The following is a 13017-nucleotide window of genomic DNA, read 5'->3' as shown; positions in this document are numbered from 1 at the left end:
CCCCTGTGAAGTGCAGGACGCGATAAAACCTTTGCTGACGCTCCAACTTATACCTCATTAGCTTTAGAAGAGGAAGACGCAGCCGGAAACGTCACTTTGAATTAACAGTGCAGATTTTCACGAGGTCAAATTGTTATTTCTTTTCTTGAGCTATCCAAGGATTTAATTTAAGACATGCCATCGGAATCGTAAATATGTCATAGCTAATTATTCCGATAATGAAATTGATTAATTTATTAAACCCGTATTTTTCCGGCGGCATCGTGTCCTCAAATTCAAATATTTAGTCTGACAGAACTGGGTACTTTTGGAAGCATTAGGATCCCGGCTAGAGATTGAGTTTCTGTTTCGCCACATGGCACAAGTTTTCAGGTTCAGGTGTCAGAAAACTACACCAAAAACAGCTCTGAGCCGAGGCATAACTTAGTTTTACTGTACCTGCAGCGACTGTCAAATACCAGTGTTAGTTGCAAAAAGTGTGGTGAACTCAAGGTCATTTACTTCAGACTCTCTGCAGCATCTCGGACGACCTTGAATCATCTTCTGCAAACGTCTGGGACGTCGTGTGAAGCTACGTTACTGTGGATTGCAGCCTGTAGGGGAAAGCGTGCCTCCTGCATCAACCAAACCACTGTGACTGAGGATAGAAGATGTTCTACTGCACCATTTGCATCATCGTTTGAAGCTATTTGAACACGAGAAAGCTGCGTGACAGGAGACATGAAGGCACAGACAGGCCGAGCCATGCAAAGAACCGGAGTCCAGGAATAGATGCCCGCAAACGTGTAAATATGTGCTGTGTGACTTCTGGCTATGATGCATTATACTTAGCATGGGGAAAGCGTTGCAGGTTATCTGCAGGTGTTTTGTATATAGTGTACTTGTATAGCTGTCTTGGCCGCAGGGCGCCCCCTGCTGTTGGGCGGTGAAACAGCAGGAGTGATTTCTGTGTTTCTGACTGATCCCGTTGCCCAACGTCAACCCTGTTTTCAGAGCTTTACATCGCTGACATAGTTAATCAGAGACATAAAGGAAGTGATTTACATTTTTTAGATGTAAAAAACAACAACCAGTAGATTGTTTTCTATATACAGGCATAAATTAGGAATTAGTGACATGACATGGTTACATTTAAATATGCTGAATTTATTTAAATAGTAAAACTTTGCAAGAATGTTACATTTAGCAGTTACACCTCAGAAATGCAAAATAAGAGCGACGACTTCAAGAAGCTCATTCAGATATTTGCATTGATTCCAGAGTAAAGAATTGAGAAGCAGCTAAAACAATGCATATCCCCAACTTCAGCTCCTCGGTTTGGTTTACAGCAGGAATCCAGTGTGTGCTGCCTGTTCTATAGGATCTAACGACATAGTGGAGCATCTTACTACTGATTTTACTCAACCAAATAAAGAGCCGAGTTTATATTGTGGTGAGGAATATAAATAATGCAGCTTACAGGTAAATTTAAAGTTGTCACAGCTCATTACTGTTGCTAAGGTTTGTTGAAATATTAAATGTTCTTGCTGAACCAAGTCAATTAAAAACCGAAATAGAAATATTTCATTTGAATTTCAATTTCACTGTAGAGGGAGAATCAGCTCGCTCTTTTATTTTCCTGACCCAGAAAGCATCTCTCTGCCAAAGTGCCCCCCCAGCCACCACCTAAGGGCTACATCTGGCTGCTCTGCGCTACCCTCTGCCCCATCCACCACCCACCTCCCACACCAAAGGAGAGGTGCAAAGTTAACCATCCCCGAGGCCGACGAGAATAAATAATGAGGTGATACTTTTCCACAGATTTTTACTATTAGAAACACAAACCTTTCCGAAAGAGACAAAAAAAAATAATGTAACACGTGTATATATTCCATTTACTCACCCATAAATATGAGATATTAGATGACCTTCAGGATATGGTGCTGGGAATGACCGCATGCCACTACAGTTTACTATATGAAAGACTTTATTTCCTTCTTAAAGTATGTAAATATTTAACTCCGTATTTTCTTTTCTATATTACCCTCTTCAATGTATTAAGCATTTCAGTTGAATGGCTAAATTATGATTTATATATAAATATATATGTATCCTGTGTGGTTGCACAGTCTCGGATTTCCTTGTTCTTTTCTTTTCTAGTATCACAAAAGCTGCTTTAAGAAAACGGTGAGACTGTGACCTCACCCGGATGCACACACTGCCGAATCCCACCTTCCTGTTCCATCTTTCAAATGCCATCAACACGTTTTTATTATTTCTGAGAAAATTAAAGTAATTGCTTTCTGTAAATATTTGTACTGTTTACATCGAGGGGCTTCTTTTGGAGGCCTGCTTTTTCATGGTGTGTGTGTGTGTGTGTGTGCTGCATCATGAAAATGTCTGCAAAGAGTTTTACCTGTTTTTTATTTTTTCATAATCATCCACATCTATCTTTCCATGACCCCCCCCCCCCCCCCCAAGTTCTGCCAATGTAAATGTTTTGTACTACATGGTTTATATTTGAGAAATGCATTACAACTGCAAACATTGTAAAACTTGACAGCGTGGGGGGGGGAGAAACACAAATGTCTGTCATTTATAAAAACTAAATAAATCGTGATGAAAAATGTCCAACGTCTCCAGGTTCCTACGCCATCCTGCCTTGACCGGTCCCTCGTCCCTCCTCTGCCTCAAACTGCACGCCGTCCTGCGGCGAGCTGCCTCGTTGACCTCGGATGTCATTCGTTCTTTCGGTTTCCTCCTGTGGATCCCCCCCCCCACCCATCACTAAAAGATTTAAGCTGCAAACAAATGCAGGACATCACCAGACGCTTCCCTGGAATCTTAAATCTGAACTTCACTTCTTTGACTTTACATTTGTAAGCAAAAAGCCCGATGGCGTCTGTGGAATCTTTACACCAACAACCTTACCAGCCATTATTTTCCCCGCTTGTTGCCTTTGATTTTCTGGATATCCTTGGGGTTCAGGATCAGCACGCCGTTCTTGAAGCGGCCCACCTGACCCGTGGGGGCGCTGCTAGCACCAGAGGACACCTTCTTCTTCTTGTCCCTGGTGGAGATTGAACCAGAATTTAGTCCTCGACAGCCACCCGGCTGCTCTATGGACTCTTAATGGCAAATGCTTAACATAATGAGAAGAACACCCACCTTTGATTATTCTGCTTCTTTTTCTTCAGGTCCTGCAGATCATTGACAAGTTTCAGCAAAAAAAATAGGCACGGTTTTTTTTACAATGATTAAATGACAATCCAAATAAACCTTTAAAAACACAACAGCCTGGAGGAGGAGGAGGAGGAGGAGGTCTTACCGGCTGAACTTCCTCCTTTGCTTTCTGTTTCTTCTCTTTAATCTGCTGCTGCAGTATCTTGTAGTTGACGCATCCCTTTTTGGGAGGCTGAGTCAAAGACAAATCCAAGTTTTGACCGGCCTCTCAAGCATGAAATTATCTGCTGCAATAGAATGGAGATGCTCATGTGTCGTCGTTACTCTGGCTCCCAGCATGATGGCTCTGTCCTGTTCAAAAACGCGCTGCTGCTCCTTCTTATAGCCGGTGATTCCAAATCGATGCACCTCAAGACGAGCCTGATGGAAACACACCAACAGCGAATTAACACAGACATCCCAGAGGTAAAAGGAGGCTGCATTTCTGTGCAAAATGTTTATGGCATGTAGAAAATAGAATCACACTTCCCCATTAGAGCAGCGGCAGAAGAGCAACAAGTCGAGGAATCATTGCAGAGAGATGGGCATCACTTTAAATGGTGCAAAAATGACATTTAAAACACCTTTTCCAAGTTGAGTTCTTCAAGATCTTCACTTTCCTTCTTCTTCTCGGTCATCTGGGGGGCCTTGAAACGAGGACAGGAAGGGAGACGCAAGGCAAAATAAATGAATACATTTGGATGGAGCTTTAGGAGTAAATTACACGACGCTGCGTTAATCTTGAGCAGGAATCTGTCACACACTGTAATCCAGAACAAAATACATTTTATGGGGATGGTAATTTATTTTGTTATGGATGCACATTTTGTCCTTTAGAGCTGGCCGGATGACGTTGCTTACAGACACTTTATTAACTTGTGATGACTGCTTGGCTTTCAGTTTCTTTCTCGGGTCGTGAAATGTGACAACTTCAACTTGGTCCCCCTGCTGGATGGCTGGACCTGAGGAAGACGTGATATTAAGCCAATGAGGAGGAGGACAGGGAATACAAAGTGTTGGAATAATGAAGATAATAATAATAATAATATCTTGGCTTCTCGTAATGAATCCATCTGCTGACTGAAGTTACTAGAACTGATCTGCGAAGGCTTACCTGTTTGTTCAGGACCAATCAGATCTGCTCTGTCTTCAGTTCCTCTGCAGGCATCCTTGACAGGACACAACTCTTCTTCTTCCTCTTCGTCTCCTGTGGGTCGTTTTCGTTTCTTCTTCTGAGACTTCTTCTTTTTGGATGCTGGTCCATTACCTACAGTCAGTCCATGAAATAAATCTCACCCATTTCCTTGTAACATTTGGTAATCACAATCAACAATGCTCTTAAAACAAGCTGTATCTTTATTTGTTTTATTAAACTCGGTGTTTTATTTAGGATAGTTAGCTAATGTTTGCTAGTATTTGATTTAAGTAACGCTACGCAAAAGTGATCGAGCTAAATTAAGAGTAGCAGACGTAACACAATGACTACATTAAATCGTTTGAACGGGGCTACTAATAGTAAGAAGGAACAATCCCTTCAAAACATGTTGTTAATGTAAGCTAGCTAGCTAGCTAGCCGGCTAACTACACTTACCAAAGTCATAAAGCTGATCCAAAACACGCTCGAGAAACTGACAGTCTTCATTTGCTTCTTTGGTCGTGTCGGAGTTCATTTTTAACTATTTGTTATAATCTTGTTTAATAAAAAAGAAAAAAATACGAACTGCTTTGTGCTAAAAGTAACGAGCGCAGATATAAATGTCAACATACCGGGAACGCACGTGGGGTGGCACAACCGCGTTTGTCCTTTTTCAGCCGCCGTACTTTGCGGAAATGACACGGAAGCGCCTGTTTAAAACGCCCATGAGAACTTCTTCTCCTCAACTTCCAGTGTCCGCCCAAAGAACCGAACACGGGACGAATTATGGCGCACATGTAACTTTACTGGGATGCAAGTTGGCGACGTGTGATAATTGATGGCGTCCGAAGCGGCTTATTCGGTATTTACGCCTTGATTTCCGTGGCTAAGCTCACTTAGCTTCCCCCCGCTGTTACAGCCCACTAGACGCTATTTGACAGGTCTAATTCAAACAGGTCAAAAAGCCCACATGTCTGGGATGGAATCAATTACAAACGACTAATAATGTTCGCGTCTTCTTTTATAAATTATCGATTGCCACAGTATTAACTTATAAACATGTCAATACACTCCTTTTTTTTTTCTCTCAATGCAAGAGATGTGAAAGTGTGTTTGACTCTGATGCTGCGCTTCTATAGCAGAGGGACCCGATGCTGAAGAAGAGGGATGACTTTGAGGACGTGCTGGAGGAGAGGAGGCGTTCGAGCGACCTGAGATACGCGCTCAAATGTTACGCTCCCGTGCTTTACAAAGGGATCGTGCCTTCTGACGCCACCGCGCTGAAGCGCATGGTGCTCCAGTCCGACCAGCTGCACTACGTCGTCGCTCAGGTGAGGCAGAAGTGGACTGGGAGCGTGCTACAACGCTCTCAATGCTAAATCTGGTGTTTGTTTATTACTATCAAGGTTACCAGAGAGACGGGCAGAACGCCTGATGCTCTTCGGGAGGAGGCGTCGGCCATCTTGGAGGAGATGGCTCACTCGCTGCAGCTCGGCACCGTTCGCTTCTTCGCCTTCGCTCTCAGCAAGGCGTTTAAAACCTTGTTCAGGAGCATCTGTGTCAACGAGGACGGCATCCAGAGGGTGAGTAAAACAAACGCACCCAAACCACTGAGACGGAGTTAATGTGCTCTGTGCTCTCTCGGCAGCTCCAGCAGGCCATTCGGGATCACCCAGTGGTCCTGCTGCCCAGCCACCGCAGCTACATGGACTTCCTGCTGATGTCCTACATCCTGTACACCTACGACCTGGCTCTGCCCGTCATCGCCGCCGGCATGGGTTAGCGTGAAAAAGCACGAGAGCGTATAGACTATAACATGTTTATAACATAACGATTTATGTGCAAATCTTCCGCTTGCGTTTCCCCCCTGCAGACTTCATGGGGATGAAGTTCGTCGGAGAGATGCTGCGGATGTCGGGAGCGTTCTTCATCCGCAGGTCGTTTGGCGGAGACAAACTCTACTGGTGCGTCTTCTCCGAGTACGTCAAGACGATTCTCAAGGTGAGGCCGAGTAAACACGGTGCAGCCCGACATCTCCGAACGGACGACTCCTCCTTTATGTTCTACATGAATCATATTGGAATAAGTCTTTCTTTCTTTTTTTAAATATCTTCTTAGAATGGATTCGCTCCAGTCGAATTCTTCCTCGAGGGGACCAGAAGTCGGACGAACAAGACTTTGACACCAAAATTAGGTCGGATGCAACCAAAAGCAACCAAAACTAATAACAACAATTCACATGCAAGGAATTTCTTTGAATTTGTTGAAAAAACTGGTCGTAATAAATATCGTCTGTTTTAATCGTACGTTTATTCACGCGGGTCGTGAAGCGGATCCCAGGTTCCGGTTTAGAAGACTAAACTGTCCTTGTTGCAGGTTTGTTGAATATCGTCATGGAGCCGTTCCTGAAGGGGGAGGTGTTTGACGTGAGCGTTGTCCCCGTCAGCATCAGCTACGAGAGGATCTTGGAGGAAGGGCTCTACGCCAGAGAACTGCTGGGTGTCCCTAAACCCAAGGAGTCCACTTCAGTGAGGCGGTTTAACTATCTGAATTATTGGTCCATTCTTCTCTTGAAACGGCACGTCAAAGTTTAAACCGTGGCTCGTGCCGTCTTGTCCTCCTCGTCTTTTTTCTCTTGTAGGGCCTGTTCAAAGCCAGAAAGATCCTCGCTGAGGATTTCGGCAGCATCCACGTGTACTTCGGCCAGCCCGTGTCGGTGCGGCGTTTAGCCCAGGAGAGAGTGAACCGCTGCCAGTTCAACCTGGTGCCACGGTCTGGTTTAATAAGACCTCTGATTAAGTGCTGACTCGTCTTCACGCGTTTATTAGCTTGCGTGATTGGGTTTTAGCCGCCAGTGTGCGTCGCGTTTGAATGATCTGATACGTTCCTCTCTGGTCGACGCTTCAGTTCATGACGACACTTTTCCCATTTCCAGATTCATCCCCAGCAGGCCCAGCGAGGAGATCCACGGCTTCGTGAACGACTCGGCCTACGCGCTGCTGAGGACCCAGGAGGAGAACATGGTCCTGAAGCCGTGGGTCCTGCTGGCGTCCCTGCTGCTCAGGGACCACTACCAGGCCCGGGCGGCGGGGCGGGACCCGGGCATGACGCTGGACGAGCTGACCGCCCAAGCTGTGTGGCTCAGGGACATCTCCAGGGAATACGGCGCTTTCCTCCACTGGCCCGGTACCGTGCGAACCCAGTGCCTGCCCTTAAGTGCCATTCGGGCGTTTAAATGACGCCGTCGTCTTGTTTCAGACCACGCCCCTCCGTCCCAGGTGGTTTGCTCCAGTCTCTCCCTGCACCGAGGCCTCGTGAGGATCTGCGAGGGCAGAGTCCGGCTAGCGGTGGAGCAAGGTTTTGTTCCTGTCATTTCTAATCCACGTAACAGCAGTGTAGTCCTTTTCAAAGTAAAGTTACCCCCCCTTCTGTGGAGGCGTGGGACATGGGGGTTGTTGGTCCTTGGCGGCGCTGCGGCTCTTTATCAGCTGTTCAAACAGCAGTGGGGGGGAGGGGGGGGCGTTTCTGGATGTCGCACGCTCTTATCAATGCTTTAGGAACGTTCTGACTTCCAACCTTGTCTTCGAGAAGCGGGACAAGAGACGCCCGGACAGCCTCGCGGGACAGCCCCCCCAGAGGAGGAGCTTCTGAGCCAGGCGGTCGTCATCCTGTCCTGCTGCTCCTACAGGAACCAAGGGCTGCAGGCGTTCCTCCGACCGGCGCTGCTGGCCGCCTCCATCCACGCCGCCGCCTGCAACGCCAAACGTAAGAACTGAGAAGAAAGCGAGAAAGCAGAAACTCCTCCCAAGTTCATGCGATTTCTGTTTTTGTTTTTCCAGAGGAGGTTTTCAACAGTTTCAGCTTCCTCCGAGACGCGATGTCCAATGAGTTTGTCCTCTGTCCCGGAGCGACGGTGCAGGTCCAGGAACGACTTCTTTCTAAATGACTTTTTAAAACGCCAATTTAAATGTCTTTAGTGCTTTTTCAGACACTGACTGGAGGTTTTGTAGGACTTTGAGGAGGCCTGTTACTTGCTGGTAAAGACCGGCGCTCTCCAGGTCACCCAGCAGGACGTCCTGGCGACGGACACGGGACGCAGGACACTGGCCTTCCTCACCAGTCTGCTCGAGCCGTTCTTACAGGGCTACCAGGTGAGGGAGACGGAAGAAGAAATCATTTTTATGATTTATACATAGTATAAATAAACCGTAAGTTGATCCTCCTTTGAGGTCTCATACAGGGGCAGCGCCTTGGTGTTGGGCTGTGCTGATCCTCTAGAGGGCGCTGTTGATGTACCATATTGTTGCCGGTGGTTGCGTCCTCAGGTTGTGTGCCACTTCCTGTGTGACGAGGCCGCCGAGGCGCTGAACGAGAAACAATTCATCCCGGCTGTCCGCGGGTTCATCATCAAGCAGCTTCTAGCAGGTTGTTCGGGTTCCGTTCTGGTTCCGTTCGGGTTCCGTTTTTCGTCGTTGCCTCCGAGCCAGACAGCGCTTTGACTCCGCGTGGTGTCCCCCAGGTCATCTGAGACACACCGAGGCGCTGTCGTCGGACCTCCAGAGGAACGCTCTGGCGGCTTTGCAAAGACTTGGAGTTGTGCATAAAGCCGAAGGGTATGTTCGCTTTTGATTATCCTTCGTGAGGGCGAGTCCCCGGAAACGGTCCGCGTTCATGTAAAGTACGCAGGATAATACAGGTATCTGTAATCAGTGGGTTTTATTTGCTTATTTAGTATATCGTGCAGGCAAACTGTGTTTTTCTTAATTGCATGTCAGTTTAAAATCGTAGTTTTTTGTTAGCTTTATAGGATGGATATTTAAAAAGTACTGTTGACACGTCTGGCTTGAACTCTTACTTGCTTTTGTGTGGCTGTTCCTGCTTCAGAGCGGCGCCGGGGGCTTTAAAGGTCAACAAGGATCTGCTGACCTCTGTCCGAGATGCTCTCGGTAAGAAACAGGCTTTCTACCCCCCCCCCCCCCCCCAGCAGGAACAAGTGCTGCCTCCCCCGGCCCTTAAAGCAAAAGTCCAATTTCTCTGTTTGTCCAGGAGGAAGACTCCCTGCTCAGAAGGGCGTCGCCGCTCGCCTCTGAATCGCCGAGCGAAAGAGCCCAAATGGTTTTCACTGCCTCGCCTTCACGCCACGGCGCCTCGGCCCGTCTTCTGCCAAACGGCTTTCTGTGAGAGATGGAAAGTCGCCATCTGGATGCGGCTCTATTTCCCCCTTTAATTCCACTTTCTCGAGCCCCTTTCCGTGATGCAGAACCGTTTCTACGGTAACGTAGATGCTCAGTGATGCCTTGGAAGGTATGAGAGCTCTGCTCTTCGGCTCACGTTGAATAACCGACCTTCGGTTGCGATCCTTGTGGAAGCTCCTGAACGATACGAACCCCCCCCCCCCCCTCTCCGCACCTGCTTTCACTCAGTGGTTGTTTTTCATTCTGCTCGTCTGTCTCAGCCTTGCCCTTCTTGTCTGAGCACTTTATCCATTTAACCGGTATTTTCACCTTCTTTTGATGCATTGTTTCTTCCCTTTTTTTCTTCACAGAAGATGCGAGTGGTGTTTTATTTGTTTTCATTTTTTTGTGAAAAGGTGGCTCTTCTTTTGCACTTCATGAACAAGAGTCAATATTTGCCAAAGTGCGACGTGAGCGACACGCCCGAGCTTCGTGGATCAGCAGCGCGTTCATCTTTATCTGCTGCTTCTCGTGTCGATGCCAAACTGAATTATATGAAAAACAACAACTTCAAATTACTGACTGTGAAAATAAACGGTTCCACCAAAGTTTTATTTTTACTCTTGGAAATAAAGAATATTGAGATGTTTCAGGTTCGGCCTTTATTTGTTAGCAGAACAGTAAAAACAAGATGAAGCAGCAGCTTCACCAGGCTGATGGAAAAACATTCCTAAAGAGCAGAAGGAATATCTTCGGGAGTTTAGTGAGGATAACTCAGGATTATTTTTTATTAATCCAAATGTTAAATGAGATCAGCTACGAAGATCCTCCTCTTAAGGTTATTTATTTGGGAGCTAACTTTCAGTGTTGTCACGTTTTCCTTCATCATTTCAGAGTTGGCAGCAGATTGAGATTTTGTAGACGATGAACGAGTTTGATTTCAGCACCACTAACTGATTTCATACCGAATGTCTAAATATTTGACTCCTCCGTGTGCATTGCTACATTTAAGTGTGTTTTTATTGGGTTTGGTATTTTGGTCACCAACTGTAAAGGTTGAAATACTGAAGCACATCAATAAAGTGTTTTAAATTACACTTCACAGCTCGTCTCTCTCCTGTAGGTAAACCGGATTGTAAGGAATGCTGGTGCAGGTTAATCAAAATGTAACCGATCATCCAATGCCTGGAAAACCCCACGGGAGAACCAGGTGGGCAGGGATGATCACCAGGATTGCACAAAAATGAAACGATAAAATTTAAATAACATGTTAAACAGGGGGTTGGATATAGATAGCGGGGGCGGAGTCATGCATTTTGTTTTGGGAACATGCCCAAAGGTTTGACATTTTAAGTTTTAAGCCGAGTCATATTCCTCATCTGATCCAGAATGCTTGAATTAAAGGAACAGAAAATAATGCTTTAGATTTACAGATGAGACTGATCCATTTATAAAAGTTACCGACATTGATCCTGCAGAAAAGGGCTCAAACTAATGCTAAAAATAACTCTAGGAATGGGGTTCGTTTTTATATTTAAGGGATTATTCTCTTTACCTGCAGTGACCTGATGAAGCTGCATCAAACATTGGCGTGCAGCGGATCGGAGCTCTGATCTACATATGAGCAACCTCTAGATGTCAGACTTTCCTCTCTGAGAAAGCCTTTATTGATGGCAGGTTGTTGACGCACGCACTCACACACCTCACACACACTCTCACACACCTCACACACACACACACACACACACACACTCTCACAGCAGCATTTTCCATCATGTTTTGTTGCTGTGCTGCTGAGTAAGATTCTGCTGCCACCACTTTTCATCCACATTGCCCTTTCTCTCATACTCACTCAGCCTCTGACAAATTATGGTTTCATCTAAAGTTGCCATACCGAATTGCTAATATACACACTCCAGTCCATCCATCCAACCACCCATTTCCTGCTCCTGCCTTCGCCTTCCCTCCGTCCTTTCCCGTCTCCCTGATGGCGGGGTGTAATGCTGTCAGCCTCAGTCGTATCAGCACTTTATCGGCTGTGTTATAACAAACTGTATTGCAGGGAGGGGGCACACGCATTCATTCTAGACTTATACAAGAGGGCGACGCAATAATAAACTGCTCTCTAATCCGTGGCGGCCGCTGGGATGCAAAAGAACCAGAGGGCTGCTTGTTGAGTTTGCTCCTTTAAGTCTGGCTGCTGCCATCCCTTTAGTGCGGATGTGAGTACCTGGTGCTGTGCCCCGAGGCGCCGGCGGAGGTCTGTATGGAGAGGGATAGGTGAGCAGAAAGGGCCATGGCTGGATATTGTTTCAGCAGTTAACCTGAGGTAATGCAGTGTTGATGGATTCAGCTCGTTTTTTCCAACGGACTGTTCATCAGCGCCATGCCGGAGGCCGACCATTTACATACAGTGTGGAACCTGCCAAGGATCCATGCCGGGGGGGCCGGGACGTCCCATACTTTATAATGTACCCCAGGTGGAACCTCGGACACCTCAAAGCGTTCATCTCGTACTTTATTGAGGGTCCATCCTCGCAGCTCAGAAACCGGAATCAAACATCATCCATAAATTATGATGGACATTTCATTTGGACAGAAAGTGATCATTTCTGCTTCTATCTATCTATCTATCTATCTATCTATCTATCTGACTTGGAGAGACTTTAATGAATTGTTGAATTAAACTGTATATTTTGTATAGCAGAAGAAAATTGATGGACGGCTATTTTTCCAATCTTTTTTTATTTCGCTCTCGCTCCGGAACATGAGGGAGTTTTATGCAGTGACTCTGGGGGCATTGGAGCGACTAACATTAATGCTTTTATGATGTCACACCTTCAAAGCATTAAATGGATCAGATGTTGTTGCCAGATGCGTTAGCAGGCATCTGGCAACAACATTCTAATCGTAAAGTGCATTTACGTTCAGTTTAACATTTAACCGGAAACGACCGGCGGCTTCGCTCGACTAAAACTTTACTAGTTCTAGTTAATGCATTCCTCTTCTTTCTGTTCTATAATGCATCAAAGATAATTTCGCTTGAGATGAGTGATTAGAGCTGAATGAAAAACATTTGCATTTTTAACTATGTTTGCGCAACACAGACGCACGAGTGTCTAATGTGCTGCGCTAATGCCTGCAATTAGCCAGAGTAGGATTTCCCATTCAAAACACATTTGCTTTTAATCTTTAACACATGAGAATACACACACACACAAACACATACACACATGCACACACACACCGTTCCTCTCCATCTCTGTGGGTTTGCGCGAGCTGCCAGTTCCTGACAGCAAGATAAATAATAATCCTCTGATGGATGCCGCCGTGAAGTGAAGGCTCAAGGAAGATTTAATAAAATCCAATAGAATCTAATTGAAGTGGCGCGAGTGTGTGCGTGTTTGTCGTGCTTCTGCCATCGGAAAAATCAAGTTTTTTTGCTATTTGAATGGAGCTTTCGGAACATTCGATTTTGTATTCCCAGACAGCTGGCAGTTCTTCTAA

General features: G+C 45.9%; 2 protein-coding genes across 3 annotated transcripts; one reads left to right on the top strand and one right to left on the bottom strand.

The window, feature by feature from the left end:
- Window positions 1–2309: 2309 nt before the first annotated feature.
- Window positions 2310–4945, bottom strand: c20h1orf131 (chromosome 20 C1orf131 homolog). Of its 2 annotated transcripts, none has more exons than XM_068753987.1 (9): window positions 4793–4945; window positions 4316–4468; window positions 4063–4163; window positions 3786–3848; window positions 3487–3582; window positions 3308–3394; window positions 3148–3179; window positions 2911–3049; window positions 2310–2740 (listed from the first exon to the last, which is right to left on the bottom strand). In XM_068753987.1, the coding sequence occupies exons 1-8, from the start codon at window positions 4869–4871 to the stop codon at window positions 2917–2919; spliced, it is 744 nt and encodes a 247-aa protein (XP_068610088.1). In that variant the 5' UTR covers window positions 4872–4945; the 3' UTR covers window positions 2310–2740; window positions 2911–2916. The 2 variants fall into 2 exon arrangements, with proteins under 2 accessions (XP_068610088.1, XP_068610087.1); XM_068753986.1 differs by having other exon boundaries at window positions 4063–4195; window positions 4321–4468.
- A 99-nt stretch (window positions 4946–5044) lies between these two features.
- gnpat (glyceronephosphate O-acyltransferase) lies at window positions 5045–10160 on the top strand. Its single transcript, XM_068754070.1, has 17 exons — window positions 5045–5198; window positions 5476–5667; window positions 5743–5919; window positions 5985–6114; window positions 6210–6337; window positions 6455–6530; window positions 6713–6864; window positions 6978–7108; window positions 7272–7522; window positions 7595–7693; window positions 7928–8101; window positions 8176–8255; window positions 8347–8487; window positions 8662–8761; window positions 8856–8949; window positions 9221–9282; window positions 9383–10160. Exons 1-17 carry the CDS (start codon window positions 5175–5177, stop codon window positions 9424–9426), a joined length of 2055 nt encoding a protein of 684 aa, XP_068610171.1. The 5' UTR covers window positions 5045–5174; the 3' UTR covers window positions 9427–10160.
- The last annotated feature ends 2857 nt before the right edge of the window (window positions 10161–13017 follow it).

The sequence above is a fragment of the Brachionichthys hirsutus genome, chromosome 20, assembly GCF_040956055.1.
Source record: "Brachionichthys hirsutus isolate HB-005 chromosome 20, CSIRO-AGI_Bhir_v1, whole genome shotgun sequence".
Classification (NCBI taxonomy): domain Eukaryota; kingdom Metazoa; phylum Chordata; class Actinopteri; order Lophiiformes; family Brachionichthyidae; genus Brachionichthys; species Brachionichthys hirsutus.
Note: the sequence above shows the minus strand (reverse complement) of the source record. Positions and strands in the feature narration are given on the sequence as shown.

Coding starts and splice junctions, on each gene's coding strand:
- c20h1orf131 (XM_068753986.1), bottom strand. CDS start 4,871: ATGAACTCCGACACGACCAAAGAAGCAAATGAAGACTGTCAGTTTCTC. Junction 3,849..4,062: donor CACAAGTTAATAAAGTGTCT/GTAAGCAACGTC, acceptor CCTCGTTTCAAG/GCCCCCCAGATGACCGAGAA. Junction 3,050..3,147: donor AAGAAGCAGAATAATCAAAG/GTGGGTGTTCTT, acceptor AATCTCCACCAG/GGACAAGAAGAAGAAGGTGT.
- gnpat (XM_068754070.1), top strand. CDS start 5,175: ATGGCGTCCGAAGCGGCTTATTCG. Junction 7,694..7,927: donor CCGGCTAGCGGTGGAGCAAG/GTTTTGTTCCTG, acceptor GTCTTCGAGAAG/CGGGACAAGAGACGCCCGGA. Junction 9,283..9,382: donor CTCTGTCCGAGATGCTCTCG/GTAAGAAACAGG, acceptor CTGTTTGTCCAG/GAGGAAGACTCCCTGCTCAG.